The sequence below is a fragment of the Neophocaena asiaeorientalis genome, unplaced genomic scaffold (assembly GCF_003031525.2).
Source record: "Neophocaena asiaeorientalis asiaeorientalis breed wild unplaced genomic scaffold, Neophocaena_asiaeorientalis_V1.1 scaffold177, whole genome shotgun sequence".
NCBI classification, from domain to species: Eukaryota; Metazoa; Chordata; class Mammalia; order Artiodactyla; family Phocoenidae; genus Neophocaena; species Neophocaena asiaeorientalis.
This window is the reverse complement of record NW_020172779.1, coordinates 5,161,365-5,174,596: the sequence shown is the minus strand read 5'-3', so window position 1 is coordinate 5,174,596 and position 13,232 is coordinate 5,161,365. Positions and strand designations below refer to the sequence as shown.

The 13,232-nt window shown below is 41.2% G+C and overlaps 1 protein-coding gene across 2 annotated transcripts in view; it reads right to left on the bottom strand.

Moving 5' to 3' along the window:
• The window catches only part of DEPTOR (DEP domain containing MTOR interacting protein), a 141,249-nt gene that overhangs the window by 26,812 nt on the left and 101,205 nt on the right, over window positions 1-13,232 (bottom strand). For both annotated transcript variants that reach the window (XM_024741241.1, XM_024741242.1), the window contains one exon: window positions 12,033-12,137. In XM_024741241.1, coding sequence (XP_024597009.1) covers window positions 12,033-12,137 — 105 coding nt within the window. The remainder of the gene's footprint in view (window positions 1-12,032; window positions 12,138-13,232) is intronic.

Here is a 13,232-nt window from a genome sequence, read left to right as displayed (position 1 = left end):
GGGGAGGGCAAATGGGGTAGGGGATTAAGAGGTACAAACTAGGGCTTCCCTGGTGGCGCAGTGGTTGAGAGTCCACCTGCCGATGCAGGGGACACGGGTTCGTGCCCCGGTCCGGGAAGATCCCACATGCCGCGGAGCGGCTGGGCCCGTGAGCCATGGCCACTGAGCCTGCGCGTCCGGAGCCTGTGCTCCGCAACGGGAGAGGCCACAGCAGGGAGAGGCCCGTGTATCGCAAAAAAAAAAAAAACAAGGAACCTGGAAGAGGTACAAACTATTATGTATAAAATACATAAGCTACAAGAATCTATTGTATAATACAGGGAATATAGCCAATTTTATAATAACTATAAATGGAGAATAACCTTTAAAAATTGTTAATCACTATGTTGTACACCTGAAACTTAAATAATATTGTCCATCAACGATACATCAATTTAGAAAAAGAAGGTGAAGCATTTGAGGCCTAGAGTTTAAGTAGTTATCCTGGGTCCTATGGAAGTGGTGAACTTGGGCCTCAAACATCTGGTATCTGACACCCAAGCCTGGGCTCTTTATGACATGACCTGGTGCCAAACACAAATGAGAAACTTAAGCCCTCAGTGAATGTGGGATGGGCCACAAGTAAAGGGAATGTGATGGGTCAGATGAAAGGAAGAAGAATGGCCAGGAGAAGTCAGACATGACTTCTGGGAATTTTCTGGGAGATTTTATTAAAATTATTTTTTATTGGAGTACGGTTGCTTTACAATGTTGCGTTAGTTTCTTGCTGCACAGGAAGGTGAATCAGTCATACGTATACATACATCCCCTCTTTCTTTGATTTCCTTTCCATTTAGGTCACCACAGAGCATTGAGTAGAGTTCCTTGTGCTATACAGTAGGTTCTCATTAGTTATCTATTTTATACATAGTGGTGTATATATGTCAGTTTCTGGGAGGTTTCTGAAAGTGCTAGTGGATGAAATCCGTCAGAAAGGACCGTGCAGCCTCAGTAAGCAGCAGAGTGTGGCTTTCTAGATGAGCTTAGGAGCAGAAACATGGGGGAGGTGCGAGGACTGGGCAGAATTCTCAGGTCACGAGGCAAATGGCAACTTAAAGTGGAAAGGCTGGCTCAGGGAATTTGAGAAGGATTTCCAGGATTGAAGAAATACTCAGACTTATTCCACAAGCTAGGAACACCTCTTCGAGATGTATTCCTTGCAGTCACGCTGCGGGGAATGAAGGGCAACCCGCCTCCCTCACCAGCCCTGTAAGGAGGACTCCACATATGTCCTCATTTACCAGATGAGAAAAAAGCCCAGAGAAAAGAAATACTGTGCCAAACATCACAGAGCCATGAGGAGGGGAGCCAGGATTCTGTCTGACTCTAAGTCTAAACTAATTTCTGGTGACAGAACTCATAACAGTGGTTGCCTCTGGTGGGAGGGGACTGACTGGAAAGAGGCAGGAGGGAACTTTCTGGAATACGGGAAATGTTCTATGTGCTGATTGGCAGTTGCACAGGTGCATACATTTGACAAAACCTATCAAACTATATACTTAAAAGCTGTGTTGGGAATTCCCTGGTGGTCCAGCGGTGAGGGCGCAGGTTTGATCCCTGGTCAGGGAAATAGGATCCCGCAAGCTGTGCGGTGCAGCCAAGATAAATAAATGAACGAATAAATAAATTTTAAAAAGCTGTGTATTCTGTCATACGAAAATTATGATTCAATTCAAAACACAATTTTATAAATCTCTTAAGCTTTCCTCCCCTAACTTGTGCATTTTCATTGGGGGTGACCTAGGTAGTTTTTTTCCTACCTCTTAGCAGATGAAAAAACAATCTTCCTCTTTTTATGTATAAAACATATACATACATATACGCACATACATATAGTCCATAAACAGGTATATAGTTATCTGTGGTATCCACATTTCATGGGGGAGAGATGAGTAAGGAAAAAAAAAATGTCTTGAAAAGGCTCCTTAAGGGAAAGATAATAAAAAATAGGTTGAGAAACACTGCTCAAACTCACTGCTACCTCTCCTTCCAAAATCTTCTTTACACTGCAGTCAAGTCTTAGCTGTTATTCTTTTCTTCCAAGGAACTATGTTCCATTCTGGGTTTCTTCTATATGGAATAAACCCTGTGTGTGTGTGTGTGTGTGTGTGTGTGTGTGTGTGTGTGTGTGTGAATTATGTGATGAATGTCTCTCTCCCTCTTTAGACCTTAAATCCCAGGAAGGCCTAACATGATGTCTGGCTCATGGTAGGTGGTCAAGAAATACTAAGTGAACAAAGAACTGTGCAGAGTTGCCCTGTCTTCTCCAGGGCTCCCAGCGCTTGACATGAGGGATGGTTCTCCGCCAAGGAAGGGCATGGAGCAGAAAAGAGGTCTGAGCTAAGGCCCTGAGAAGTGGCCTCTGGTGCTGGCAGGGCCCCCCACAGAGAGACTGCTCATCTCTCTCCGCCCACCATGCCCAATGATGAGCAAAGGAACACTGACGCTTCCACTTCCTGTTGACTGAGAAACTGACAACTCCGCTAGAATAAGATGTAGCACAGTGCATCAGACAACGCTTTTTTTTTTTTTTTTTTTTTTTTTTTTGCGGTACGTGGGCCTCTCACTGTTGTGGCCTCTCCCCTTGCGGAGCACAGGCTCTGGACGCGCGGACTCAGCGGCCATGGCTCACGGGCCTAGCCACTCTGCGGCATGTGGGATGTTCCTGGACCGGGGCACGAACCCGTGTCCGCTGCATCGGCAGGCGGACTCTCAACCACCGCGCCACCAGGGAAGCCCCCCAGACAACCCTTTTTATCCGCACATAGGACTTTTCTGAACTCAACTGGAAAGGAACTACTTTTAAAATATCACAGTATGTAATATTTTTCATACGTGTTGATTATCATCCCACCATTTGCTACTTCAGTGCCCAAACTGTCCTGGCTAAATTAATTAGGGACGTGGGATGGTTTGCCCAACTGGCCTCTTTTGGTTCAGGAGGAAAATTCCATGGAATATACAGGTTTGTGGGCATGGGGAGGAAAGATCAAAAAGAAGGATTTTGACATTTTTCTTCTAAAAGAGAAATAGGGATTTTTGAAAGGAGAAAAAAAGAACACAATGGCCACTAATTCCTTACTCTGACTCAGATGGTTTTGTCTCCATATAAACATACAAAGAAACAAACAAACAGGGCAAAAAGGCCTCATACGTCCACATCCATCAATTCATCACAGCAGGAAACAAGAAAAGAAGCCAGGAGTCTTGAAATCCCTCTGAGAGTTGGCATAGGGTTGCATGAACTTGAATACCGTTTCTCACAGGATTTAATTATTCCCACCAGAAAAAAATAAACTTTCCAGAAAAGAGCAAGGATATCTTTTGTTTCTTATTTGTAAATATGGCTCAAATTCCTTCACAGTCTGAAGGCTGAATGGTTTGCCCTGGTAAGTGTTTGATTAAACTAACAGAAGTGGATTTTTTGTTATATCTTTCACTTGGATGACCCTGCAAGATCTAGCCCTGACCTAGGTGAGGGGCTGGTGCTAAGAATAAACATCATTTATTTGATCTTCTTCAAGCCAAGGCAGGTGAACGTGTGACCACCGCAACAATTCGTCTTGAATTGAACACAAATTCTCCACTCAAGAGACATGAAAAGTCATGCATCCATGAGCAGTTCACAAAGGGTTTAAGGTTTTATTGGACTATATCATCTACTGGGCTCTGCCTCACGGGTTTGTATTTTTTGAAGTAATGCAATAGGAAGCATTATGAGGACTTTGGGGTGGAGAGACCAGGTTCTAACCAAGCTCTAACATTTACAAGCTGGGTGACCTTGGGAAAAGGATTAACTGGGTCTCAGTTTCCTCATTTGCAAGGTAGGGAGAACATGACCCACCCCCACTTCAAAAGGTATAAGAACAATAAAAGAGATAATGTGTGTGAAATGCATGGGAACACAATGCAGGTGTTCAATGAGTGAACTCCTTAGCCTTTCTATAGAAGCACCGATTCACTGGATCATTCAACAAATTTGCTTCCAGTGCTTACTAAATGCCGGGAATTGTGCTGAGTACTGGGAATATAGTAGTTAAGACAGACAAGGTCCGTACATTTATGGAGCTACTGGAGACAGATAAATAATAAATGTTAGGTACTATTATCTGATTCTGATAAATGTTATGTCTTGAAAAAATAAGACAGGGTAATATGATAAAGAGTAACTGGAGGAAGACAGGGTATTTAAGAAAGTCTTCCCTGAAAAATTGACATTGAATCTGAGACTTGAATGACAACAACGGAACCAGTCATTCAGCCTGAGGCCAATGGGGTTGCAAGAAAAACAGGGTTAAAGATAATATTCTAATCAAAAGGGCCCAGATCATGTACTTTGAGGGCCATAGAAGGCATCTGGAATTTATTTTCATTGTCATGGGAAGCCAATAAGGTTTTAACAATCAGAGTCAAGTAATTAGATTTACTTGAGGGGCAGACCTAGGCACACTCATGATGTATCTGTGAAATGTAAAAATTCTGCCCTGACTAGAGTGAAAGATAGCTACTAGAGGATCAGGGAAAACGAAGTTATGATAGAGAATGTGACCCAGAAATGGGTTTAGACTTGATGTGATAAAATCAGAAAAGAGGATGTCATTAAAGTTTGCGACACGAAGCCAAGTTTAAGTGATATTCACTAGACTGTAGCCAGTAGACTATTCTGGGGAAGGAACTTTATTCCTTTTCAAAGTAGACGAAAAGAGGTAAGAAATAGAAGTATTCCTCCTGGAAATACTTCTTCCTTCAGGATTTTAGTATTTAGCTGCTGCTATGAAGTGGACTCATGTACAGAAAGGGGCTAGCATGGTGCAAGGTCAGGCATACAGAAGACACTCAATAAATTATTGGTTTTTTCTCTTCTTTCCTCCTTTCCCCATTGTGTTGAAATGAACCAGAAGTTACTGGTATGGAATTGCTAAAGGATAAGTGAAGGGTGGCCAAAGGGAAAATGTACAGAACAACCTCTTTCAGATGAAAATGCATTGCATGGGTTGACTCAACTTTGATGGGTCCTGTATTTCATGTTCCATTCTAGAGTTGCAATGCCAAGGAAAGGTCTTCTAAGCCAGAGGTTTACAGATTTCATTTTTTAGGTAAAAGAACCTTCAAAATAAAAATAACTCCAAATTAAGAAATGGTGGATCAAAGAGAAGGAAGATGGCGGAAGAGTAAGACGCGGAGATCGCCTTCCTCCCCACGGATACACCAGAAATACATCTGTTAAAAAAAAAAAAAAAAAAAAAGAAATGGTGGATCAAGTGAGAATTCTAATGATACTACTGCTGTTGTTCTCTAGGCCGTAAGGGGTGGAGAGGAATATGAAATAATATAGAAACTTACCAGCAAAGGTGTAATTAATTGTTCTCTTTTTTATGTTCATCTCGATTGAGACAAAACTGAAAACTAAGATTATAGTTTGGGGCCTCTGGTAACATCTGTTCCCTTTTTGGTCTCTGGGGACAAATACGCTATTACTGCATGAGGAGGAGAAGGTAATTGGAAGGGAAGAAGGGAAATGGACTAGAGTAAAAATAAAATTTTCAAACCAGCTGGAGATGATGCAAAAGTCTTTTGACCAGAACACTTAAAACTCAATTCCGTTTACAACTGAAGTCAAGGTGGAACCTTCCCTGGCCTACATCTCAGCAATCCTCTCCTGCAACTTAGCTGCCTGACCCACCCCCAGCAGCCTGGGTCAGCTACGAGGAGGCTGTGAGTACGAAGAGTTCTGGGAATTGGGGCTAGATCACAGACTTCTCCATCCCATCCAGAAAAGGAGTTAGGTGGATCTTATCACTCTCCCTAAGGACACATTTTCTCTGGAGTTCTTCCAGAACTTCTAGAGAAGAAAATTTTAATACAGGTGTGACAGTCTCCCCTCATCATGGGGGAAGGGTTCCCTTTAAACCAGGCAAAGAGCTCTCCTCTGGGTCTGGAAAGGTCAAGAAGTGTTAGGAGGGGAATATGAAACTCAGTCTCTTCACTCTGGGGCCTGACCTGTCCACACACTGGTGGCCCACTTCTTAAAATTTTCCAAACCTCATTAAACGGTAAAATAAAAGCGAGAAATGGGACAAGCCTACTTAGATAGCCTCATCCACCAGAGGCAGAGAGCAGAAGCAGAAGAACTACAATTCTGCAGCCTGTGGAAGGAAAACCACATTCACAGAAAGATAGACAAGATGAAAAGGCAGAGGACTATGTACCAGATGAAGGAACAAGATAAACCCCCAGAAAAACAACTTAAAGAAGTGGAGATAGACAACCTTCCAGAAAAAGAATTCAGAATAATGATAGTGAAGATGATCGAGGACCTTGTTAAAAGAATGGAGGCAAAGATCAAGAAGATGCAAGAAATGCTTAACAAAGACCTAGAAGAATTAAAGGATAAACAAACAGAGATGAACAATATAATAACTGAAATGAAAAATACACTAGAAGGAATCAATAGCAGAATAACTGAGGCAGAAGAACGGATAAGTGACTTGGGAGACAGAATGGTGGAATTCACTGCCGTGGAACAGAATAAAGAAAACAGAATGAAAAGAAATGAAGACAGTCCAAGAGACCTCTGGGACAACATTAAAGGCACAAACAATCACATTATACGGGTCCCAGAAGGAGAAGAGAGAGAGAAAGGACCCGAGAAAATATTTGAAGAGATTAGAGTCGAAAACTTCCCTAACGTGGGAAAAGAAATAGCCACCCAAGTCCAGGAAGCACAGAGAATCCCAGGCAGGATAAACCCAAGGAGAAACATGCCAAGACACACAGCAATCAATTTGACAAAAATTAAAGACAAAGAAAAATTATTGAAAGCAACAAGGGAAAAATGACAAATAACATACAAGGGAACTCCCAGAAGGTTAACAGCTGATTTCTCAGCAGAAACTCTACAAGCCAGAAGGGAGTGGCACGATATATTTAAAGGGATGAAAGGGAAAAGCCTACAACCAAGATTACTCTACCCAGCAAAGATCTCTCAATCAGATGCGATGGAAAAATCAAAAGCTTTACAGACAAGCAAAAGCTAAGAGAATTCAGCACCACCAAACCAGCTCTACAACAAATGCTAAAGGAACTTCTCTAAGTGGGAAACACAAGAGAAGAAAAGGACCTAAAAATACAAACACATTAACAATTAAGAAAATGGTAATAGGAACATACATATCAATAATTACCCTAAACGTGAATGTATTAGATGCCCCAAGCAAAAGACACAGGTTAGCTGAATGGATACAAAAAGAAGACCAAATATATGCTGTCTACAAGAGACCCACTTCAGACCTAGGGACACATACAGACTGAAAGTGAGGGGATGGAAAAAGATATTCCATGCAAATGGAAGTCAAAAGAAAGCTGCAGTAACAATACTCATATCAGATAAACTAGACTTTAAAATAAAGAATGTTACAAGAGACAAGGAAGGACACTACATAATGATCAAGGGATCAATCCAAGAAGAAGATATAAGAATTATAAATATACATGCACCCAACATAGGAGCACCTCAATACATAAGGCAACTGCTAACAGCTATAAAAGAGGAAATTGACAGTAACACAGTAAGACTGGGGGACTTTAACACCTCACTCACACCAATGGACAGATCATCCAGACAGAAAATTGATAAGGAAACACAAGCCTTAAATGACACAATAGACCAGATAGATTAAATTGACATTTATAGGACATTCCATCCAAAAACAGCAGATTAAACTTCCTTCTCAAGTGCACATGGGACATTCTCCAGGATAGATCACATCTTGGGTCACAAATCAAGCCTCGGTAAATTTAAGAAAATTGAAATCATATCAAGCATCTTTTCTGACCACCACACTATGAGATTAGAAATCAATTACAGGGAAAGAAATGTAAAAAACACAAACACATGGAGGCTAAAGAATACGTTACTAAATAACCAAGAGATCGCTGAAGAAATCAAAAAATACCTAGAGACAAATGGCAGCGAAAACACAATGATCCGAAACCTAAGGGATGCAGCAAAAGCAGTTCTAAGAGGGAAGTTTATAGCTATACAAGCCTACCTCAAGAAACAAGAAAAATCTCAAATAAACAATCTAACCTTACACCTAAAGGAACTAGAAAAAGAAGAACAAAGAAAACCCAAAGTTAGTAGAAGGAAAGAAATCATAAAGATCAGAGCAGAAATAAATGAGATAGCAACAAAGAAAACAATAGCAAAGATCAATAAAACTAAAAGCTGGTTCTTTGAGACAAAAAATAAAATTGATAAACCTTTAGCCAGACTCATCAAGAAAAAGAGGGAGAGGACTCAAATCAATAAAGTCAGAAATGAAAAAGGAGAAGTTACAATGGACCACAGAAATACAAAGCATCATAAGGGACTACTACAAGCAACCCTAAGCCAATAAAATGGACAACCTAGGAGAAATGGACAAATTCTTAGAAAGGTATAAACTTCCAAGGCTGAACCAGGAAGAAATAGAAAATATGAACAGACCAATCACAAGTACTGAAATTGAAACTGTGATTAAAAATCTTCCAACAAATGACATATATACACTAATATGTATAAAATGGATAACTAATAAGAACCTGCTATATAAAAAAGTAAATAAAATAGGGGCTTCCCTGGTGGCGCAGTGGTTGAAAGTCCGCCTGCCAATGCAGGGGACGCAGGTTCATGCCCCGGTCTGGGAAGATCCCACATGCTGCGGAGCGTGAGCCATGGCTGCTGAGCTTGTGCGTCCAGAGCCTGTGCTCTGCAGCGGGAGAGGCCACGGCAGTGAGGGGCCCGCGTACTGGAGAAAGAAAAATATATATATAAATAAATAAATTAAAAATTAGAATTCAAAAAATTTTTTAAAAAGCGAGAAATGGTAAACATACAGAAACTAGTTACAAAACGATTTCTGTTTTGGCAAGGAAAGCAGTGAAATTAAGCAGCCACAGTAAAAGTAGAAAAATTCCGCTGGATGGAAAGGTCACAAAGGCCCAGATGTAAAGTTTTGTCTACATTGGAAAGTAGGAGAAAACGAGGGATGAGACCTGAGACGTGAGCCTGGTCTTCTGTGTAGACACTGCCATGGAAGGCAAAGTGGGACACTTTTCACTGTCCTGGATCAGCTCTTGCCAGTCAGAGGTGCTGAAAGGAGGCTTCTGACCAGATGGGCAATTTCTACCACCCAGACCAAGCAGGTTGGTCACTGCCCAGGTCACCAGATCCTTCCCCAGGACAGGCTCTTGTACGGTCACCCTTGCTGCGCACCCCCTTCCCCCCAGCCGAGCTCCACACAACCAGACACGCTGCCCTGAAGTTCAAGAGCAGCAGCGATGTGACAGATTGGTGTTAACAATCCTCCAGGACTGGGTTATACCAGCGGTCCCTGACTTTCTTGGTGCCAGGGACTGGTTTCGTGGAAGACAATTTTTCCCTGGACCGGGGCAGGGGTGTTAACACTAGCGATGGGGAGCGGCGGGGAGCGGCAGATGAAGCTTCGCGTACTCACCCGCCGCTCACCTCCTGCCGTGTGGCTCGGTTCCTAAGAGGCCACGGACCAGTACCGGTCTGCGGCCCGGGGGTTGGGGACCCCTGGGTTATACAAAGGGCTTTTTATATAAGTTATTCTATAACAAATACATATGGTAAATATACGAAATAATTCATTCAGTGTTTTCTATAACAAAGTAATGGATTTAAATGAACATACACAAGTAGATTACGTGGAAGAGCATGTTATTCCCTGTCATTTTCATTTAACCAATAGCACAATTCAAAAATATCTCAGTATAGTCATTCTAATACTGAATTTCATCAAAAGCAGGTTTTTAGAACAGGGCTATATTTTAAGATTTCATTTCAGTGATAAATGTTGTGTTAGATAATTTAAACAGATTTTTTTTCCCCAGATGGATTTCCCAGCATTTTTAGTATGCTAATGTGCTTTTTGTAGATTTCCAAGAGGGGAATAAACTGTGCAGCAGTTGAAAACTGTTTTGATCACAGAACCTCAGGACAGGATGTTTTGCTGGACCAGAGAGCTGTATAATACAATTTTGGAAACGCTGTTCTACTGAATGCTGTACTGCCCTATAACATATGAAAACCATTGTACAACCCCCTGAGAAACTAAGAATATAAACCTATGAAGTGTTAGCTTCTGAAATTGACAAAAGTGTATCAGGTTACCCATCTATCAGGGTATGTACATTCAGAAGTTAATTAACAAATCAACTGACAATGTCTAGAACAGTTATGCATGTTAATCAATAAAGATGGACTAGAATCAATGAAAGACACCTGGCTAAGCAAAACAACGTCTTTAGCTGCAATGTAAACCCATTGTTTTCCCCAAAGGAAGTATGCTTCAAGCCCCAAGCGAGTGAGTACACGCTCAGAACCAAAGCACGCTGCCAGAAATAATTTATACTGAGGTACTTTACTGTGGGAATAAAATATAAAACTCTTCCCACAGCCAAGAGTTCCATTAGAAAATGAAAAATTCAGCCTCAGCGCAGATACAAATGCTCCTGGCCAACTTTCCTGCTCTGGGTTTCTTTGGGGCTGTGCCCACTGCAATACTGAGGATGTAGGAAGGGCCTCTAATACAGATGGACTTAGCCAACGAGGCTTCTGTAACCTACCCAGAGCACAAGACACAGGAAGCCTGTGCCTCCCTGCGTGAAGGAGGTGTTCAAATCAGGGGGCAGAGTCAATCCTGAATCCTACCAGCATCGGTTACCTGGACTGGCCATAATCTCTGCTCTGTGCTCCCTTGAGCTGGTCTCGGCTGCCCACCTCTCTTTTCTAGTAGGTAAACCATTGCCAGAAGGTAAGTGCTGGAAACCAGAGCTGTGGAGATCCAAACCATGCCATTGCTTCACTGGTTTACTGCTCTAGGAAAAGGACTGAGGGGATAGGGTGAAAGTATTGAAGAAATAAAGGGGGGAATAATCTGTGGCTTTCAAGTCTCCTGCATCCTCCCATGGTCCAAGATAATCAAGAGATAAATACCCTCTGTGAAATATTTTACAGATGACAGAACAAAACTGTGCTAGATAAAGGTGTTTTGAAGCAGAAAACCAGTGCTCTCAATATCCTCTTATACCATATTTCTTTACAAATAAAAACAATGTGTATATATATACTTATATATGTATATATATATACACATACATAGAAGTCTGGAAGAATATAAATCAAAATGTTAACAGTGATACACTTCAATGTATGTCAATTATACTTCAAAAGAGCTGCTTAAAAATGTAAAGAGTGGTTATCTCTAAGCTAGGAAAGATTATAGGCAGTTATGATTTTTTTCTCCCTGTGTGTATTTTCCAAATTTTCTTGACTCTATATTCATTACTTTAATACTAAAAATGTGTAAAAATTATTTTCAAAAATCTTACACAATTCACTCAGTTTCTTGATGTTTGTGTAGTTCTTTGTACTTTATCAAGTGTTTCGACATATTTAATCCATAAAACAGCAGAAAGAAATATGATTATCATTTCAGAGAGGAGGAAACAGGCTCTGAGATGTTACAGAACTTGTTCAAAGAGCTAGTAAGTAGTAAAAACCAATAAAAGAATCCAGATCTCCTCTTCCAAACTCCACAACTTTTGTTCTCTTTTTCTCACTATTTACTGTTTCTTGTGTCTTGGCTGCCTTAACGCCACAAGTATATACTTTGAACAAAAGCAGTAGAATTACTGTATAAGATTTAAGCAAAAAGAAACTTTTTTTCAAATTCAGTATTGGTTCAGGAGAGAAATGTAAAATACCGAGGGAGGTTTGGAAACCAAGAAGGCAATAGTCCAAGCGATAGAAAAACTTATCCTTTTAGTTGCTACCTCATACGCTCTTGGCTTCATTTCACCCCCATTCAGAAAGCGAAAAGGAAATAACAAAGATGGGACCAAAACACGCAGGGAGAGAAAGTACAGATGGCACCAAACAATGAAATAAAGCGTGAAGTATTTAGACACTGCTGTACTGGAGGTACCTTCATTCCTGCAGCGGCTGCTGGGCCACTGGGATCCACGGCCTGGATGTGGCATGGCTTACTGCCTCGCACCACAAAGCCCCAGCCTACCGCGTCACCAACAATCTAGAGAGGAAAACCACAATTAGCCATCAGCAGATGGTCCCTGGCAGTGTGCCCGCCCTTCCAAGACAGAGAAAAGCCAAGACGAAAGGCATGCCATGAGATATACCTCTTCTCCACTTCATCTCTACCCTGTCAGGGGAACGGGACTCTTCTATCACAAACACAGGCTTATATCTCTGTGCGGAAAACATGGTCAAGAAACACCTGTTTGGCAGAAAGAAGCTTCTTCTGTGAGGTCACTACTCAGTCAATAACTGGCAGATGGCCTCTTTCTTAGGCTGCCGCAGCTGAACATCAGACTCAAATGGGAAGTCTGAAGATCTTAAAAATATGGTTGAAATTTCCCTCCAGATCCAATTTCTCTTCCCCTGCATCCAAAGGATTCTTTCCTGATGATCTTGATACGTCACTGAACTTTTTTTTTTATTGGAGTATATTTGCTTTACAATCATTGAAGTTTAAAGTAACCATTTAAATTACTAATGGGGGAAACCATGAAGAGTCTTGGCTCTCTTGAAACCCGATTTTCTGTACCAAGAAAAGACAGTGAAAAAGTACATAAAGTTCACTTTGGTCCAGTTCACTTCCAGTTGACCAGTTCACTCTGGTCCATAAGTTGTTTGAAACTGGAGGGTGACTTTCCTTATAGAATCATAATTAGAATTGCCAGTTACATTCTCTGGGCAGCTCCCAGACATGTCTCTAATACATACCCCAACTGAAATAGAGACGACAGCCATTCACAGTCAATTACTAGCAATGCTGGCATTGATATTTAAAACCAAAAAGAAATACAGCTAAAAAATACAATCCAATGTCTCTTGAATGCTGGAGACTGAGGAAAAGTAGGGAAGCAACTGAAATTTTTGTGACCATTCTGGAAAAGACTTTTAGGGCAGGTTTTAGTGTCGATGAACTCTTATTAGTTTTTGCTTGTCTGAGAAGTTCTTTATTAGGTACTTCATTGGCTTTAGGGTTTGCTGCTCTTAGTTCATTATACCTAATTGCACTTTCAAATGTCCAGTTTACCTTTTCCCTGATACAGACATATTAACAGTGCTTTTTTCATATTGACTGGCTAGGACTGGACCCATC